Consider the following 14,367-nt stretch of genomic DNA (forward strand, 5'->3'; position numbering starts at 1 on the left):
AGAATATATCTACAAGTTTAAGTTTGTTGGGTCAGATTTCAGTTGATGCCTTTCTGTAGCAGTCCTGGGAAAAAAGCTGACCATCTGTCTGCGTGACAATATACCTTTTCTTTATTCTTTATTAAACCAACTCTCTTAGCCTTGGTCCCTTTTGGGCTTCTCATCTCTGCTCATCACTTCCAGTGGCTCTTTACCTACTCTCTTGTCTGCTGAAAAATGTTTTCAGTGCTGCTTAATTCTTGTATGCAGACCATCTCCCTTTAATCACTTCCTCCCCAAAACACAAGAATGTTCAGATGCTTACCAATGCTGACACTTATCCAACATGGGCTCTTGAACAGATGTATTCAGCCTTCAGACTTGAACAAAATGGATCTCCTTGTTCTTTCTGTGCAGCCTTTAACATCTTTATTTATTGTCCTGAACCAGTCAATCACTAGGTTCTGCAGTAACCTGACAAGACTGAACACGACAGACCATAAACAGTGCTGCTAAAAGAATCAGTTTTGAGCACTTCATATCCATGATATTTTGGGCTTCCGAGTATATAATGCTGTATTAGCTGCTTTTTGGTCTGCTGTCTGTTCAGCTAAAACCTCCTTCTTCCACAACAAAATACAGTCTGCATCCAAAAAAATCACACAGACTCTTTCCCACCTTCTCATCCATTCTGTATCCCCCACCACCTCCTCTTCCCTCTTCTCTCACTGCTGAAGACTTTGCTTTGTTTTTCAGAGACAAAGTCAAAGCGATCACTGATAAATTCTCACCATCAACCTGCCCGGTTCACGCTGGACTTCCCTGCGAAGCTATCCTCTCCAAATTCAAGCCGCTCTCCGAATCTGAAGTCGCTGCTCGCTTGATCCGATCTCATCATCAATCCTTCAGAACATTTCCCCGCAACTCTCCTCCTTCATCTATACGATCATCAACTCTTCACTCTCCTCTGGCTGTTTCCCGGCTGCCTTCAAAACCACTCTAATTCACCTCTGGTAAAAAAAACCCTCCCTGGACTCCAATCTGGTTGAAAATTACAAACCGGTTTCTCTCCTCTCTTTCCTGTCTAAAACCCTAGAGCGGGCGGCCTGTGATCAACTGTCTGATTTCCTCACCCGGAACCGTATCCTCGATGGTTATCAGCCTGGTTTCAAAGTTGGTCACTCCACTGAGACTGCCCTTCTGGCAGTATCTGATGTTCTCCAAGCTGCTAGAGCTGCTTCCCTCTCCTCAGTCCTCATCCTCTTCGATCTGTTTGCAGCATTCGACACTGTAAATCACTGGATTCTACTCTCCTCTCTTAACCATCTTGGGATCAAAGGTGCGGCACTAAGATGGTTTGAGTCCTACCTCTCTGACAGATCCTATCAAGTGGTCTGGCGGAGCTCTCGTTCTTCTCCTCTGCCTCTCTCAACCGGTGTTCTGCAGGGCTCGGTAATGGGTCCTCTTCTTTTCTCCGTCTACACCTCCTCCCTCGATCCGGTCACAGCCTCCCATGGATTCAAATACCACTGTTATGCTGATGATACTCAGCTCTTCCACTCCTTTCCACCTGGTGCGTCTGACATCTCCGCATGCATTGCTGCTTGCCTGTTGGACATCTCTTCTTGGATGTATAATCACCATCTCCAACTCAACCTCTCCAAAACAGAGATTCTTTACCTCCCAGCTGGCCCGTCCTCCTGTCACGACCTGTCGATCAAACTGGACAATCACTCATTTCGCCTAGCTCCTTCGCTAAGAGTCTGGGAGTAACGACTGATGCGAGTCTGTCATTCTCTCAACATATCGAAGCCACAACCCAGTCCTGCAGATACATCCTGCATAATATTCGTAGGATCCGACCCAACCTCACTACTGACTCCGCCCAACTACTTGTCCAGGCCATGGTGACTTCCCATCTGGACTACTGCAACTCTCTCTTGTGTGACCTTCCTGCTAATGCCATCAAACCTTTGCAGCTTCTACAGAATGCTGCTGCACGAGTTGTGTTTGATTTGCCAAAGCGCTCCCATGTATCTCCTCTACTCATTTCTCTGCACTGGCTTCCTATAGCTGCCCGAATCAAATTCAAAACCCTGGTTACTGTATACGAATGCATCAATAGAACTGCTCCCAGCTATTTACAAGATTTAATCAACCGCTACACCCCAGCCAGGCCCCTTCGCTTGTCTACTTCTTCTCACTTGGTGGTCCCACGCACGAAAGGTAAAGCTCGGAGGTTCTCGGTTCTGGGTCTGTTGTGGTGGAATGACCTTCCCCTGTCACTCAGAACTGCGGAACTCTGTACATATTCAAGAAGGGTCTGAAAACTCAAATTTTCTAGATCCACTTCTCCCAAGATCTCTCCAGCTGATTTATGGTGTAACTGTTCACGCATCATAACTCCATAAGCATCCCCAGATACAATCTTTATTCAGCCACTACTCTGGCATTGTACTGGTTTATTTGTGTATCTTATAATATTTAAAAAAAAATGGTGGGAGGGTATCGGGATTTGTCTATCCTGTATTTTATGCACCTACTTGAACAATGAACCGTGGTGCAGCAAGTGGTAGGGAACAAACTAGGTTTGCTTGAGACTTTCATGCCTGCAGCTATGTCTCCTTTTCTTAATGTAATGCATAAATTGTACTTTTGTTAAGATGTATGTCGCTTTGGACAAAAGCATCTGCTAAATGACAGTGTCTTTTCAAATGTTTTGAAAAGGCCAAAAATCATAATATCAATATCATTTGTATTGGACTACAAATAACTAACAAAATCCAACCATTAGAAATGCATTTTATTCCTGAATACCTACAAGAAATGCTGGATGAGTTGTATTCTTAGCATGAATAAAAGTAACTATAAAAAAGTAATAAGAGCAATTCACAAACAAAGAAAATTGTTATGCGTTTAAGGTCATGTACGTTCACAGGTAATAAGGGCCACTTCATCTTCATCACATTTATTCTGTCCCCAGGGAGAGGATGGACACTGCCACAGTGTGGAGTCATGTGGGCGACATTTGACCATATCCAGCCAGTTTGGAGCTCCTTTCAGTCGAGATTCTGTATTAGAAACAGTCCCGCTCTTCCCACAGTTGAGCTGCTGACATATTAGACTTGCTGTGTTTGTGTCCATCTGATTGAAACACACATTTCCCCAGGTGTCATTATAGTAAACCTCCAACTGGCCAGAACAGCCTTCAGCCAGTCTCAAGTCTTTGTACTCTGCAAGGAAATGAACAAACACTTGAAATTAATAATTACACAAAATATGTCATCAGTTTCAGAATGAAAAGTAGTTCAGTAGAAAAGGTGGTTATTTTCTCTTCATAACATCCTAGTGCAAAGCAGTATGAATGAGGTTCATGTCTTCATTTTTCATTAAGCTGACAACTTAACCAAAGTAATTTACAGCTGTTTACCAATTTAATTCCAACAATTCACACTCAAATTTGAGATAAAGGCCTTTCTCAAAGGCAATACAGCTGCAAAGGGACCAGCATCTGAACTCTGAAGTTAAAAGTCATTACTCCTAAATGCTACAGTACTGACTGTCCCATAATAAAACACAGCCACCAGGCAACAATATCCCAGTAAACAAAAGGCCAGTCAGCTCTCATGATCAAAATCCCAAGGATGGTAAAACTGCACAGTTTTGTCACATTCTCTGAACTTGCTTTTCTCACCCAGGCAATATAGGCTGGCAATGCTTCACTTAGAGCATCAGTGTTAGACAGTAACAAGCACTGATTTGAAAACAAGATATAGAGCTCCTTTACTGCAAGTTAGTACGAGTAATGGAGTAAAAGTAACTTGTTACTACCCATCTCTACTATTACTGACTTGTAACTGAACAGCCTCTTATATAAAGAACCACTGCATGTTTGACTATTTACAATGATTGTGAAAACAGAAGTTTGAGCAACATTTTACAAGAAAGTTGAACTTTTCTAAAACAGCAAGATGAAGACACAACTAAGTACCGACCTGAACACACCACTCCCACATCCTCCTTGTGAACGCAGTCAGGTTGCCCCGGCTGTGCAGTCAGACAGTCCCACAGGGCCGACTCGTTCCCAACACAGCGCACTTCACCCAGCCAGACGGACCCATTTCCTGGCCCAAAAGAGGTGGAGCGGAGAGCCGTGCCACACTGGAGCTGTCTGCACACCACCTGAGCATCATTCAGGTCCCAGGAGTCATCACACACTATCCCCCAGGAGCCCTGATGGAACACTTCCAGCCTCCCTGCACAGCCGCCCTCATCACCCACCAGCCTCAGGGACTTGTGTTCTGGGAGAAGGTACACAGGGAAGGAGGTTCCATGTTTTTGTAAAACAGAATTAACATAAAATATCCAGTATAATCAATCAATATCCAAACAGCATTATTTATGAATGTACTGTATAAGTGATTAGTACTTACTGGAACACACTATGGACACATGTGAGCTGGAAGTGCAGCTGAGTGTTTGTGGAGCACTGCAGTTGACCAGGTGAGACTCAGTCCCAGAGCACTGATACCCTGTAAGACACACATCAGTGTCCCTTGTCCCAGACAGGGAGGAGCTGTAGATCCTCACTGCAGAACCACAGCCCAGCTGTCTGCAGACCACAGAAGCCTCCCTGATGCTCCAGGAGTCCAGGAGAACTTTGCTCCACGTGTGCTGGTAGTGAACCTCCAACTGACCCCCACAGCCACCTTCTCCAGACAGTCTGACCATCCCATTGAGGGTTGAGAGAGATGATCCTGTAGCAACATCAGCATCTTATACAGGGTATCTTACAGAGCCAGCAGTTCATTTTGTGTTTAGTATATTATTTCAATGAGTTTTACACTCAACGGAGCTATTCTACAGAAGAATGTTTCTATACAGACATGTGACTGTGACCCCCCTCCTACAGTACAGTGATGAGCACAGCACTCCTCACCAGTACAGATGACTCCCGCATCGTGTTCATGAGAGCATGGAACTCGGTTCCATGAAGAAACAACACATTGGGACAGGTGTGTCTCCTTCCCCTGACACTCAAACACATCAGTCCAGATGGGGCCACTGCCCTCTCCAAACCAGGCCTGTCCTGGCACTGCCACAGCGCTCCCACAGCCCAGCTGCTGACAGAGGACATTGGCTGCTCTCAGATCCCAGGATGCATCACACACTGTGCCCCACTCAGTGAGGTACTGTAACTCCACCCTCCCGGAGCAGGAGTCTGGGCCGTCCACCAGTCTGCCGTTTGTGTACCCTGGATAAAGGGCACGGGGGATAAGAATTAAAGCAGAAAAAAATCTCAGAAGACAACATATGTTTTAGAAGCTGAAATTTAAATATCAAATAATCCAAAATATTCCAGGGCATCATATTACTGATTACTCTTAGAAGATAAATTTTTCAAAATAATTGTTAATCAATATTCATGAAATTTTCTATTTACACCATTACCTCCATTTTCTGTTTAAACTGGAAAGTGAAAAGATGTGAAGTTGTTGCTTTCGCTTCAAAATCAAGACACTTGAAAAAGACACTTACAAAAACACTCCAGTCCCACATCAGTGTCATGAGTGCACTTTGTGTCCTTTGTGGATGATCTCACACACTGACCAAAGTCACGTTCATCACCTCCGCACTCAACCTTGTTCTTCCACACCCGGTCGTCCCCTTTACCAAAAACTGCTGCTCCCTGCACCTGTACAGGTGTCCCACAGCCCAGCTGTCGACACACAACCTTTGCGTCCTGGAGGTCAAAGTCAGGGTCACACACTGTGTACCATGAATCTTTATGATGGAATTCTAGTCTCCCAGAACACGGGTGAGGTCCCCCTGCCAGGCGTACAGCTAAACCTGAGAAGAAAAACAGCAGATATGGAAAGCAAAACCATCACTGGTTCTGTTCCAAACATGAATCCCTTCCTGTACATAAAGAGACAGTTATGAATGTATGGAAACACTGGAATCTAACGGGAAACACGGATCTTTCTGTGTGTTAAAGAAAAGTGGAGACGTTGAAAGATCCCTGTTCTCATCACACTGAGTGAGTAGCTGAACATAAAGACTCAGCTCAGTCAGTAGAGGAACCTGCACTTGAACCTAACAAACACACTGTTCAAACACTGCTGGGGCTGATATTAAAAATTAATATGTTCCATGTACACTTTGAGAGGCTGCTAAACTCGCCCCTCAGTAACGATTCGTCCAATTTATTCAAGAGAAAAGAGTGAAACTGGAAAGAACTAAACTGGCAAAACTTACATTCCATCCAACACTGAGCACAAACACTCATAAATCAACATACAAGATACATACATATAACATACAGTATTACATTAATTAATTGTTTAACGTAAACAATAATTCTGCATGATTATGTAACTTGACAAAACTGAAACACACCTGTAGGAAAACTAATTGAAACAGAGCCACAAGTTTACTGATCGAGTTATTGACCAAATAATCGATAAGTTACTGAGAAGACAAAACAAAGACATTTTACACATAGACAGTGTTTCCTGGACAGAAAAGTGAAGAATGAAAGAAAAGGGACAGAAACACAGAAAATCCTCTTTGTGACTCTGAATGTAAAATTAACTTTATGTTCTCGCGATAATTCAGAAGAGTCGAGAAATGGGAAAAGTACAAGAACAAGAATAAATGACAAATTTCAGTCAGGCAGAACAGTCTCCTACCTGAGCAGATGACTCCAGCGTCTTCAGAATGTCCGCAGCCATAAACAGTACCCCATCCGTCATGTCCACAGTCCTTCAGTGTAGATTCTGAACCTCCACAGTCCACGTAGGACAACCAGATCTTTCCTGTTCCTGCTCCGAAGTGACCGTATTGCGGTGCTGATACAGCATCTCCACAGAACATGATCTGTCTACACACCACTGAGGCATCCGTTATATCCCAGCCCCAGCTACACACAGTTCCCCACTGTCCTTCATGACGAACCTCCACTCTTCCCTCACAGGGACTGTTTCCATTCACCAGCCTCACATCACTGTCTGGAAGAAGAGATGCAGAGACTCCAGTGGAGTCTTTTACATGTTTCAGCTTGAGCTTCAACTGAGTTTTTGATCAGAGTTACAAGGAGATTCGAAACACAGTTAAATGTAACAGGTGTAACAGTGTTTGAAAGAAACACATGAGAGATCAGTGTCATTTTTATACCTGCTGGCCTTTTACTGCTATTTCTCATTCTTTTACCTCAAAATTTCAGTGTGCAGCGGGTCATAATTATATAATCCAAATACAAAATTATGGTGTACACACACACAACATGTCTGAAACCACTTGTCCCAAGCGGGGTCACGGCAAACTGGAGCCTACCCCGGTAACACAGGGTGCAAGGCTGGAGGAGGAGGGGACACACCCAGGAGGGGACGCCAGTACGTCACAAGGCACCCCAAGCAAGACTCGAACCCCAGACCCACCAGAGAGCACCCCCAGTCAGTTAGATGTATATTTTATATATTTTGTATTTTGATTCTCAAGCAATAGAGTAAGGAAATTTCACTCAATTTAAAAATGTGGTAAATTTGGTTTTAAAATCAGGCAATGAAAAAATCTCTTATTTTATGCTGCTGCACTGTCTAGTCTGTTAAAATTGTTATGCAACAGAAAGAAAACAGTAAACCCTTGAGGGGAAAAGCACCAAAAACACCTGTACTGACATTTCCAGCCTGTGATGAAAACTTACAGGTGTCCTTGTTCTCTGTATGATTCAATATTCACTGTTTTGGTAACAAATTGCTTACATGAACTGAGTCTTTGTGATCAGGAGTAAGTGCCCCCCATGCGCACACACACATGCACACGCACACACACAAGTTCATATGAATTGCAACAATAACACTGATAAATATAAAAAAAAATGTGTAGGTTTTAAACTGTTTGTTGCAATAACTGAAAACTGAAACCTCAATCATGGTTTAGCATCCTCATATTTACTAAAACTAATAATATTGTTAAATAACTTCTACAGTAGAAACTTTTAAAATATGTGATGAGCATAAATCACATCTTATTGATGTGTTGTATGCAATACTAATACTATATATAATATCTAGTATTCATAAATATGTATTTTTTGAGAAAACAAGAAAACAATTTGTTTTTAACTGATCCTGAAGTGTTTCAAGTTGTTTAAGACCAATAGATGATAATGATACATGGGCAACACATTGTAGAATTGAATTTCTGCATTTCAGAAGTTAAATTTTGTATTTAATTGAAAATAACAGTCCTTGTCAGTTTAAGTAGATGCATCAAATGCTGTGAAAACACATGGATGGATATAACTTTGTCCTATAATTTAGTGAATACACACACACATTTTCTGAACCACTTGTCCCATATGGGGTCACAGGGAACCGGAGCCTACCCAGCAACACAGGGCATAAGGCCGGAGGGGACACACCCAGGACGGGACACCAGTCCATCGCAAGGCACCCCAAGCGGGACTCAAACCCCAGACCCACCAGAGAGCAGGACCTGGGCCAACCCACTGCGCCATCACGCCCTCCTAATTTAGTGAATGCTGAAGAGTAAATGAAAACTCAAAGGCTTATTGGCACATTTATCATGCCTATATGAAGCTATATTCTGTTACTGTCATCAAAACACTACTAAAGTAAAACAAAAAAATTTTGAGGTGTTCATGTAAACTTTAAAATTCGGAAATTCTGTTTTACTTTTTCCATAATTTTTATGTACATTTGTTAATTCATTTCTCTCAATCATTTTGTCTGGTTTGTGATTTTAACATTATTTCATATAATTTATACTGCAATAAAAAAAAAATGCTTACCAAAGGGCATGTAAAGTAAGTAAATTAGAGGTAAACTAACATGTCGTCTACACCTTATGTGTCCATTACATGCTCTGGACCAACGTAGACCTGAGTTGAACAAGCAGTTAAAAATAAAGATTAATAAACTAATCCTATTGCATGTAATTTGAAAGCAAAAATGTGTGCTACTTCATTGCTTAGCTTTTATCTAAAGCTTCCAGTATTTCACTGATATACAGGCAGTCCCTGGATTACGCACGAGTTCCGTTCCTAAGTCTGCCTTTAAGTCGAATTTGTACATAAGTCGGAACAGTTAGGTATGGTTCGTATCTAATGTCAGTCATATGTGTGTCTTTAGTATGTAGTGTACCTTTCTATGTATAAAAACATTAAAGAAACACTTCCAGATACACTAAAACATCTTTAACATAATAATGATAAGAACAATAATAAATCTTACTACGGTATTTATAATAGAGAGAGGAGTATAGCGAGAGAATGTGTGTGTGTAGATATTAAAAAAATTAAAGAAATTTTAATGTTCGCTTTTCCAGTGTTTGTTGGCGTTTTACCTTTTTCCGACCACTTTATTATTTCTACTTCAGTTTCAACGATGATCGTTATCCTTTTCTTTGATGCATCACCATCACTTTATGTTTTGGTGCCATGGTTACGAGAGCAAAAACAAAAAAAAAAATGAAAGCCAAATACAGTAAAACACCCAAGACACTTAACAGCAACGTGGTCCGTGTCATAATGAGTGGGCAGGAGACGGAGGTAGGTGTGCGGACCCAATCGTGGGATCTTTGTCGGTACACGAGGGAGCAGGCGAGATTCGTGGTCGGGGACAAGCATGGGTCAGTCGATGCACGAACGTAGGTCTTGGGGAGATTCCCATGTTGTAGTCGAGGAGGCGATGCAAGTGCTGGGAGCCATGGACGTTAGGAGCGGGGACGAGGGATTGAGGGACTTGGAAGGACGGTCAGGTTGTCGTGGGTTTACTCGAGAGTGCTGGAGAGACGGGTTTTTCAAACGAGATTCCGCAACCAAGGTGTGCAGGTGCGGCTTCTTTATACCCCGCTGCTCTGATTTCGGGCAGGTGCAGACATTCGGGGCAAGGTCATGGGCGTAACAGTCCGACAAAAAAGAAGGAAGTCTTTGACCTACCTCGGGCCTATGCGCCAACAAACCACTGTAGACATGCAATGTTTTGATGCGCGTCGCAAAGTAGCGCCCGTTTGTCATTACGAACTATTGTACGCAACTCAAATTTTTAATATAATAGGCTTCACAAGGGGTGATTCAGAACTACGGGTTGTATGCAAGTCAGACGTTCATAACCCAGGGACTGTCTGTAAAGGATAAATAACATACAGTAAAAAAGCAAGAATAGGGTATGAGGTTTGAAACAGCAACCTTCCAGGTAACAAGTTTATGTCCTTAATTGCTACATTACTTGTTTACACTCTTAGAGGATAAAGGAGTCCACCAAGTAAACATAAAATGGGGTTTATCAAGAGGGAGAAGTTTACAGAATGAACAGATTCAACACTTTTCTCCTGCTGAACTGCAGGTGTTATAGTTACAACTTTGGAATGTCACTCAATTACTTTTTATCAGTGTTTTACTCCCATGCAGCAATGTAAACACACACACACACATTATCGGAACCGTTTATCCCATACGGGGTTCCGGGGAACCGGAGCCTACCCGGCAACAGAGGGCATAAGGCCAGAGAGGGAGGGGACACACCCAGGACAGGACACCAGTCCACCACAAGGCACCCCAAAGGGGACTCGAACCCCAGACCCACCAAAGAGCAGGACCAGGTCCAACCCACTGCGCCACCGCACCCCCTGCAATGTAAACACACACATTTTCAGAGCTGCTTGTCCCATACGGGGTTGCAGGGAACCGGAGCCTACCCAGCAACACAGGGCATAAGGCTGGAGGGGGAGGGGACACACCCAGGAGGGGACACTAGTCCGTCACAAGGCACCCCAAGCAGGACTTGAACCCCAGACCCACCGGGGAGCAGGACTGTGGTCCAACCCACTGCACCACTGCAACCCTGCAATGTAAACATGCAAGTAAAATTTACACAGTGAGTTGTAATGAGTGTTGCTGCAGGTTGTATTTCATATTTACTGTTTACACAGCCTCTGCAAGCTATCTCACCTTTCAGACCGTTGTCCCTGACCCCTAAAATCCCGACATGTGAGAGGAACCCTGGAGCAGAGGCAAAACGTGGTACTTACTGGCTGTGGTGGACATGAGCAGGGATGAGAGCATGAGGATGAACAGACAGCTCTCCATCTTCATGAGCACAAACCAACTGTCCTCAGAGCAAAGTTCAGAACCCAACCTTGAGCTGTGAGCTCTCAGGGCGAGCGAGTGCCTTTGTACCATCCTGGACCCCCATGGAGAACACGCCCCCAGCCACCAATCACACTCAGCATTGCCTTATCAGAGGAGTACAGGAACACATGAAAAGTGTGGAAACACCAATCAGAGGAATCTCTGTGTGTTTCCTCCATATATACAGACACTGTAATAGTAATGCCTGACAAGACTCTGCCTTCCCGGTCTAAACAACCCAAGTGAAGAAGCAAACACACGAGTTCTGCTTGCAAACACATTTAGATAGGAAGGCTGTATGCAACTAATTTCCTGTAATTCCAAAGACAGCTCAAACCCTAAGTCACAATTAGTAAAAGCTGAAAATACAGACATGCCTCGGTTTCTTTTCCCTTGAGTTAGATTTTGTAAAAACTTTGCATACATTGTGAGGTGGGGGGCAGTACTAGCCTGGCAGAGGTGAGGTTGAACTGACTGACGGTTTCCCACTCTCCGCACCTGTCTAGTCCCAAGGGTTATAATGAGGACCAGCTGCTGCCACTTAAGATGCACTGAACAAGGACTTCCATCCGTCCATCCATCTTCCTCCGCTTTTATCCGGGGCTGGGTCGCGGGGGCAGCAGTCCGAGCAGAGTCCTCCAGACTTCCCTCTCCCCGCACACCTCCTCCAGTTCCTCTGGGAAAACCCCAAGGCGTTCCCAGGCCAGCCGGGAGACATAGTCTCTCTAACGTCTCCTGGGTCTGCCCCGAGGCCTCCTCCCAGTGGGACAAGCCCGGAACACCTCCCCGGGGAGGCGTCCAGGAGGCATCCAGAACAGATGCCCGAGCCACCTCAACTGGCTCCTCTCGATGCAGAGGAGCAGCGGCTCTACTCCGAGCTCCTCCCGGGTGACTGAGCTCCTCACCCTATCCCTAAGGGTGCGCCCAGCCACTCTGCGGAGGAAACTCATTTCTGCCGCTTGTATCCGCGATCTCATTCTTTTGGTCATGATCCAGAGTTCATGATCATAGGTGAGGGTAGGAATGTAGATCGACCGGTAAATTGAGAGCTTCGCCTTACGACTCAGCTCCCTCTTCACCACAACAGACCGGTACAATGACCGCATTACTGCGGACGCCGCACTGATCCGTCTGTCAACCTGCCGCTCTATTTTTTCCTCACTCGTGAACAAGACCCCGAGATACTTAAACTCCTCCACTTGAGGGAGCAATTCCCCTCTAACCCGGAGGGGGCAATCCACCTTTTTCCGACTGAGAACCATGGCCTCGGATTTGCAGGTGCTGATTCTCATCCCCGCCACTTCGCACTCGGCTGCAAACCTCCCCAGTGCACGCTGCAAGTCTTGACCTGATGAAGCCAACAGGACCACATCGTCCACAAAAAGCAGAGACGAGATCTCGCGGCCACCAAAACAGACACCCTCTGTTCCCTGGCTGCGCCTAGAAATTCTGTCCATGAAGATAATGAACAGAATCGGTGATAAAGGGCAGCCCTGGCGGAGTCCAACATGCACCGGGAACAGGTCTGACTTACTGCCGGCAATGCGAACCAAGCTCCTGCTCCGGTCATACAGGGAACGAACAGCCCGTAGCAGCGAGCCCCGAACCCCATAATCCCAAAGTACCCCCCATAGGATGCCACGAGGGACACGGTCGAATGCCTTCTCCAGGTCCACAAAACACATATGGACTGGTTGGGCAAACTCCCACGAACCCTCCAGCACCCTAGTGAGGGTATAGAGCTGGTCCAGTGTTCCACGGCCAGGGCGAAAACCGCATTGCTCCTCCTGAATCCGAGGTTCGACTATCGGTCGGATTCTCCTTTCCAGTACCCTGGCATAGACTTTCCCAGGGAGGCTAAGGAGTGTGATCCCCCTGTAGTTGGAACACAATCTCCTGTCCCCCTTCTTGAAAAGAGGGACCACCACCCCGGTCTGCCAGTCCAGAGGCACCGTTCCTGAACTCCACGCGATGCTGCAGAGGCGTCAGCCAAGACAGCCCCACAACATCCAGAGACTTGAGAAACTCGGGGCGGATCTCATCCACCCCCAGATCCTTGCCACCGAGGAGTTTTTTGACTACCTCAGCAACTTCAGCCAGGGTAATGGACGAGTCCCCTTCCAAGTCCCCAGCCTCAGCTTCCTCTACGGAAGGCGTGTCGGAGGGATTAAGGAGATCCTCAAAGTACTCCTTCCACTGCCCGAGGATATCCTCAGCTGAGGTCAGCAGCGCACCACTTCCACTGTAAACAGTGTTTGTGGAACACCGCTTCCCCCCTCTGAGTCGCCGGACGGTTTGCCAGAATCTCTTTGAGGCCGACCGAAAGTCTTCCTCCATGGCCTCACCGAACTCCTCCCAAGCCCGAGTTTTTCCCGCGGCGACTGCCAGAGCCGCACTCCGTTTGGCCCGTCGGTACCCGTCAGCTGCTTCGGGAGTCCCATGAGCCAGCCAGGCCCGATAGAACTCCTTCTTCAGCTTGACGGCATCCCTTACCTCCGGTGTCCACCACTGTGTTCGGGGATTGCCACCGCGACAGGCGCCTGAGACCTTATGGCCGCAGCTCTGAACCGCCGCCCCGACAACGGAGGCGCGGAACATAGTCCATTCAGACTCGATGTCCCCCACCTCCCTCGGGACCTGGTTGAAGCTCTGTCGGAGGTGGGAGTTGAAGACCTCTCTGACAGGGGCCTCCGCCAAACGTTCCCAACAGACCCTCACTATGCGTTTGGGCCTGCCAGGTCTGTCCAGCTTTTTCCCCTCCCATCGAATCCAACTCACCACCAGGTGGTGATCAGTTGACAGCTCAGCCCCTCTCTTTACCCGAGTGTCCAAGACATATGGCCGAAGGTCAGAAGAAACGACTACAAAGTCGATCATCGACCTCCGACCTAGGGTGTCCTGGTGCCAAGTGCACTGATGGACACCCTTATGCATGAACATGGTGTTCGTTGTGGATAAACCGTGACTAGCACAGAAATCCAATAACAACTCACCGCTCGGGTTCAGATCAGGGAGGCCGTTCCTCCCAGTCACGCCCCTCCAGGTGTCACTGTCGCTACCCACGTGGGCGTTAAAGTCCCCCAGTAGAACGACAGAGTCCCCAGTGGGAGCGCTTTCCAGCACGCCCTCCAGGGACTCCAAGAAGGCCGGGTACTCTACACTGCCACTAGGCGCATAAGCACAAACGACAGTGAGAGACCGTTCCCTGACCCGAAGGTGCAGGGAGATGACCC

General features: G+C 46.1%; 1 protein-coding gene across 1 annotated transcript; it reads right to left on the reverse strand.

Annotated features, from left to right (window-relative positions):
* Positions 1–2,649: 2,649 nt before the first annotated feature.
* On the reverse strand, positions 2,650–11,127 carry LOC108942553 (scavenger receptor cysteine-rich type 1 protein M130-like). The gene is made up of 8 exons (XM_029252494.1): positions 11,035–11,127; positions 6,672–6,989; positions 5,518–5,829; positions 4,919–5,233; positions 4,589–4,736; positions 4,413–4,552; positions 3,975–4,280; positions 2,650–3,212 (listed from the first exon to the last, which is right to left on the reverse strand). Exons 1-8 carry the CDS (start codon positions 11,096–11,098, stop codon positions 2,902–2,904), a joined length of 1,914 nt encoding a protein of 637 aa, XP_029108327.1. The 5' UTR covers positions 11,099–11,127; the 3' UTR covers positions 2,650–2,901.
* Positions 11,128–14,367: the final 3,240 nt, after the last annotated feature.

The sequence above is a fragment of the Scleropages formosus genome, chromosome 5 (assembly GCF_900964775.1).
Source record: "Scleropages formosus chromosome 5, fSclFor1.1, whole genome shotgun sequence".
Lineage (NCBI taxonomy): Eukaryota > Metazoa > Chordata > Actinopteri > Osteoglossiformes > Osteoglossidae > Scleropages > Scleropages formosus.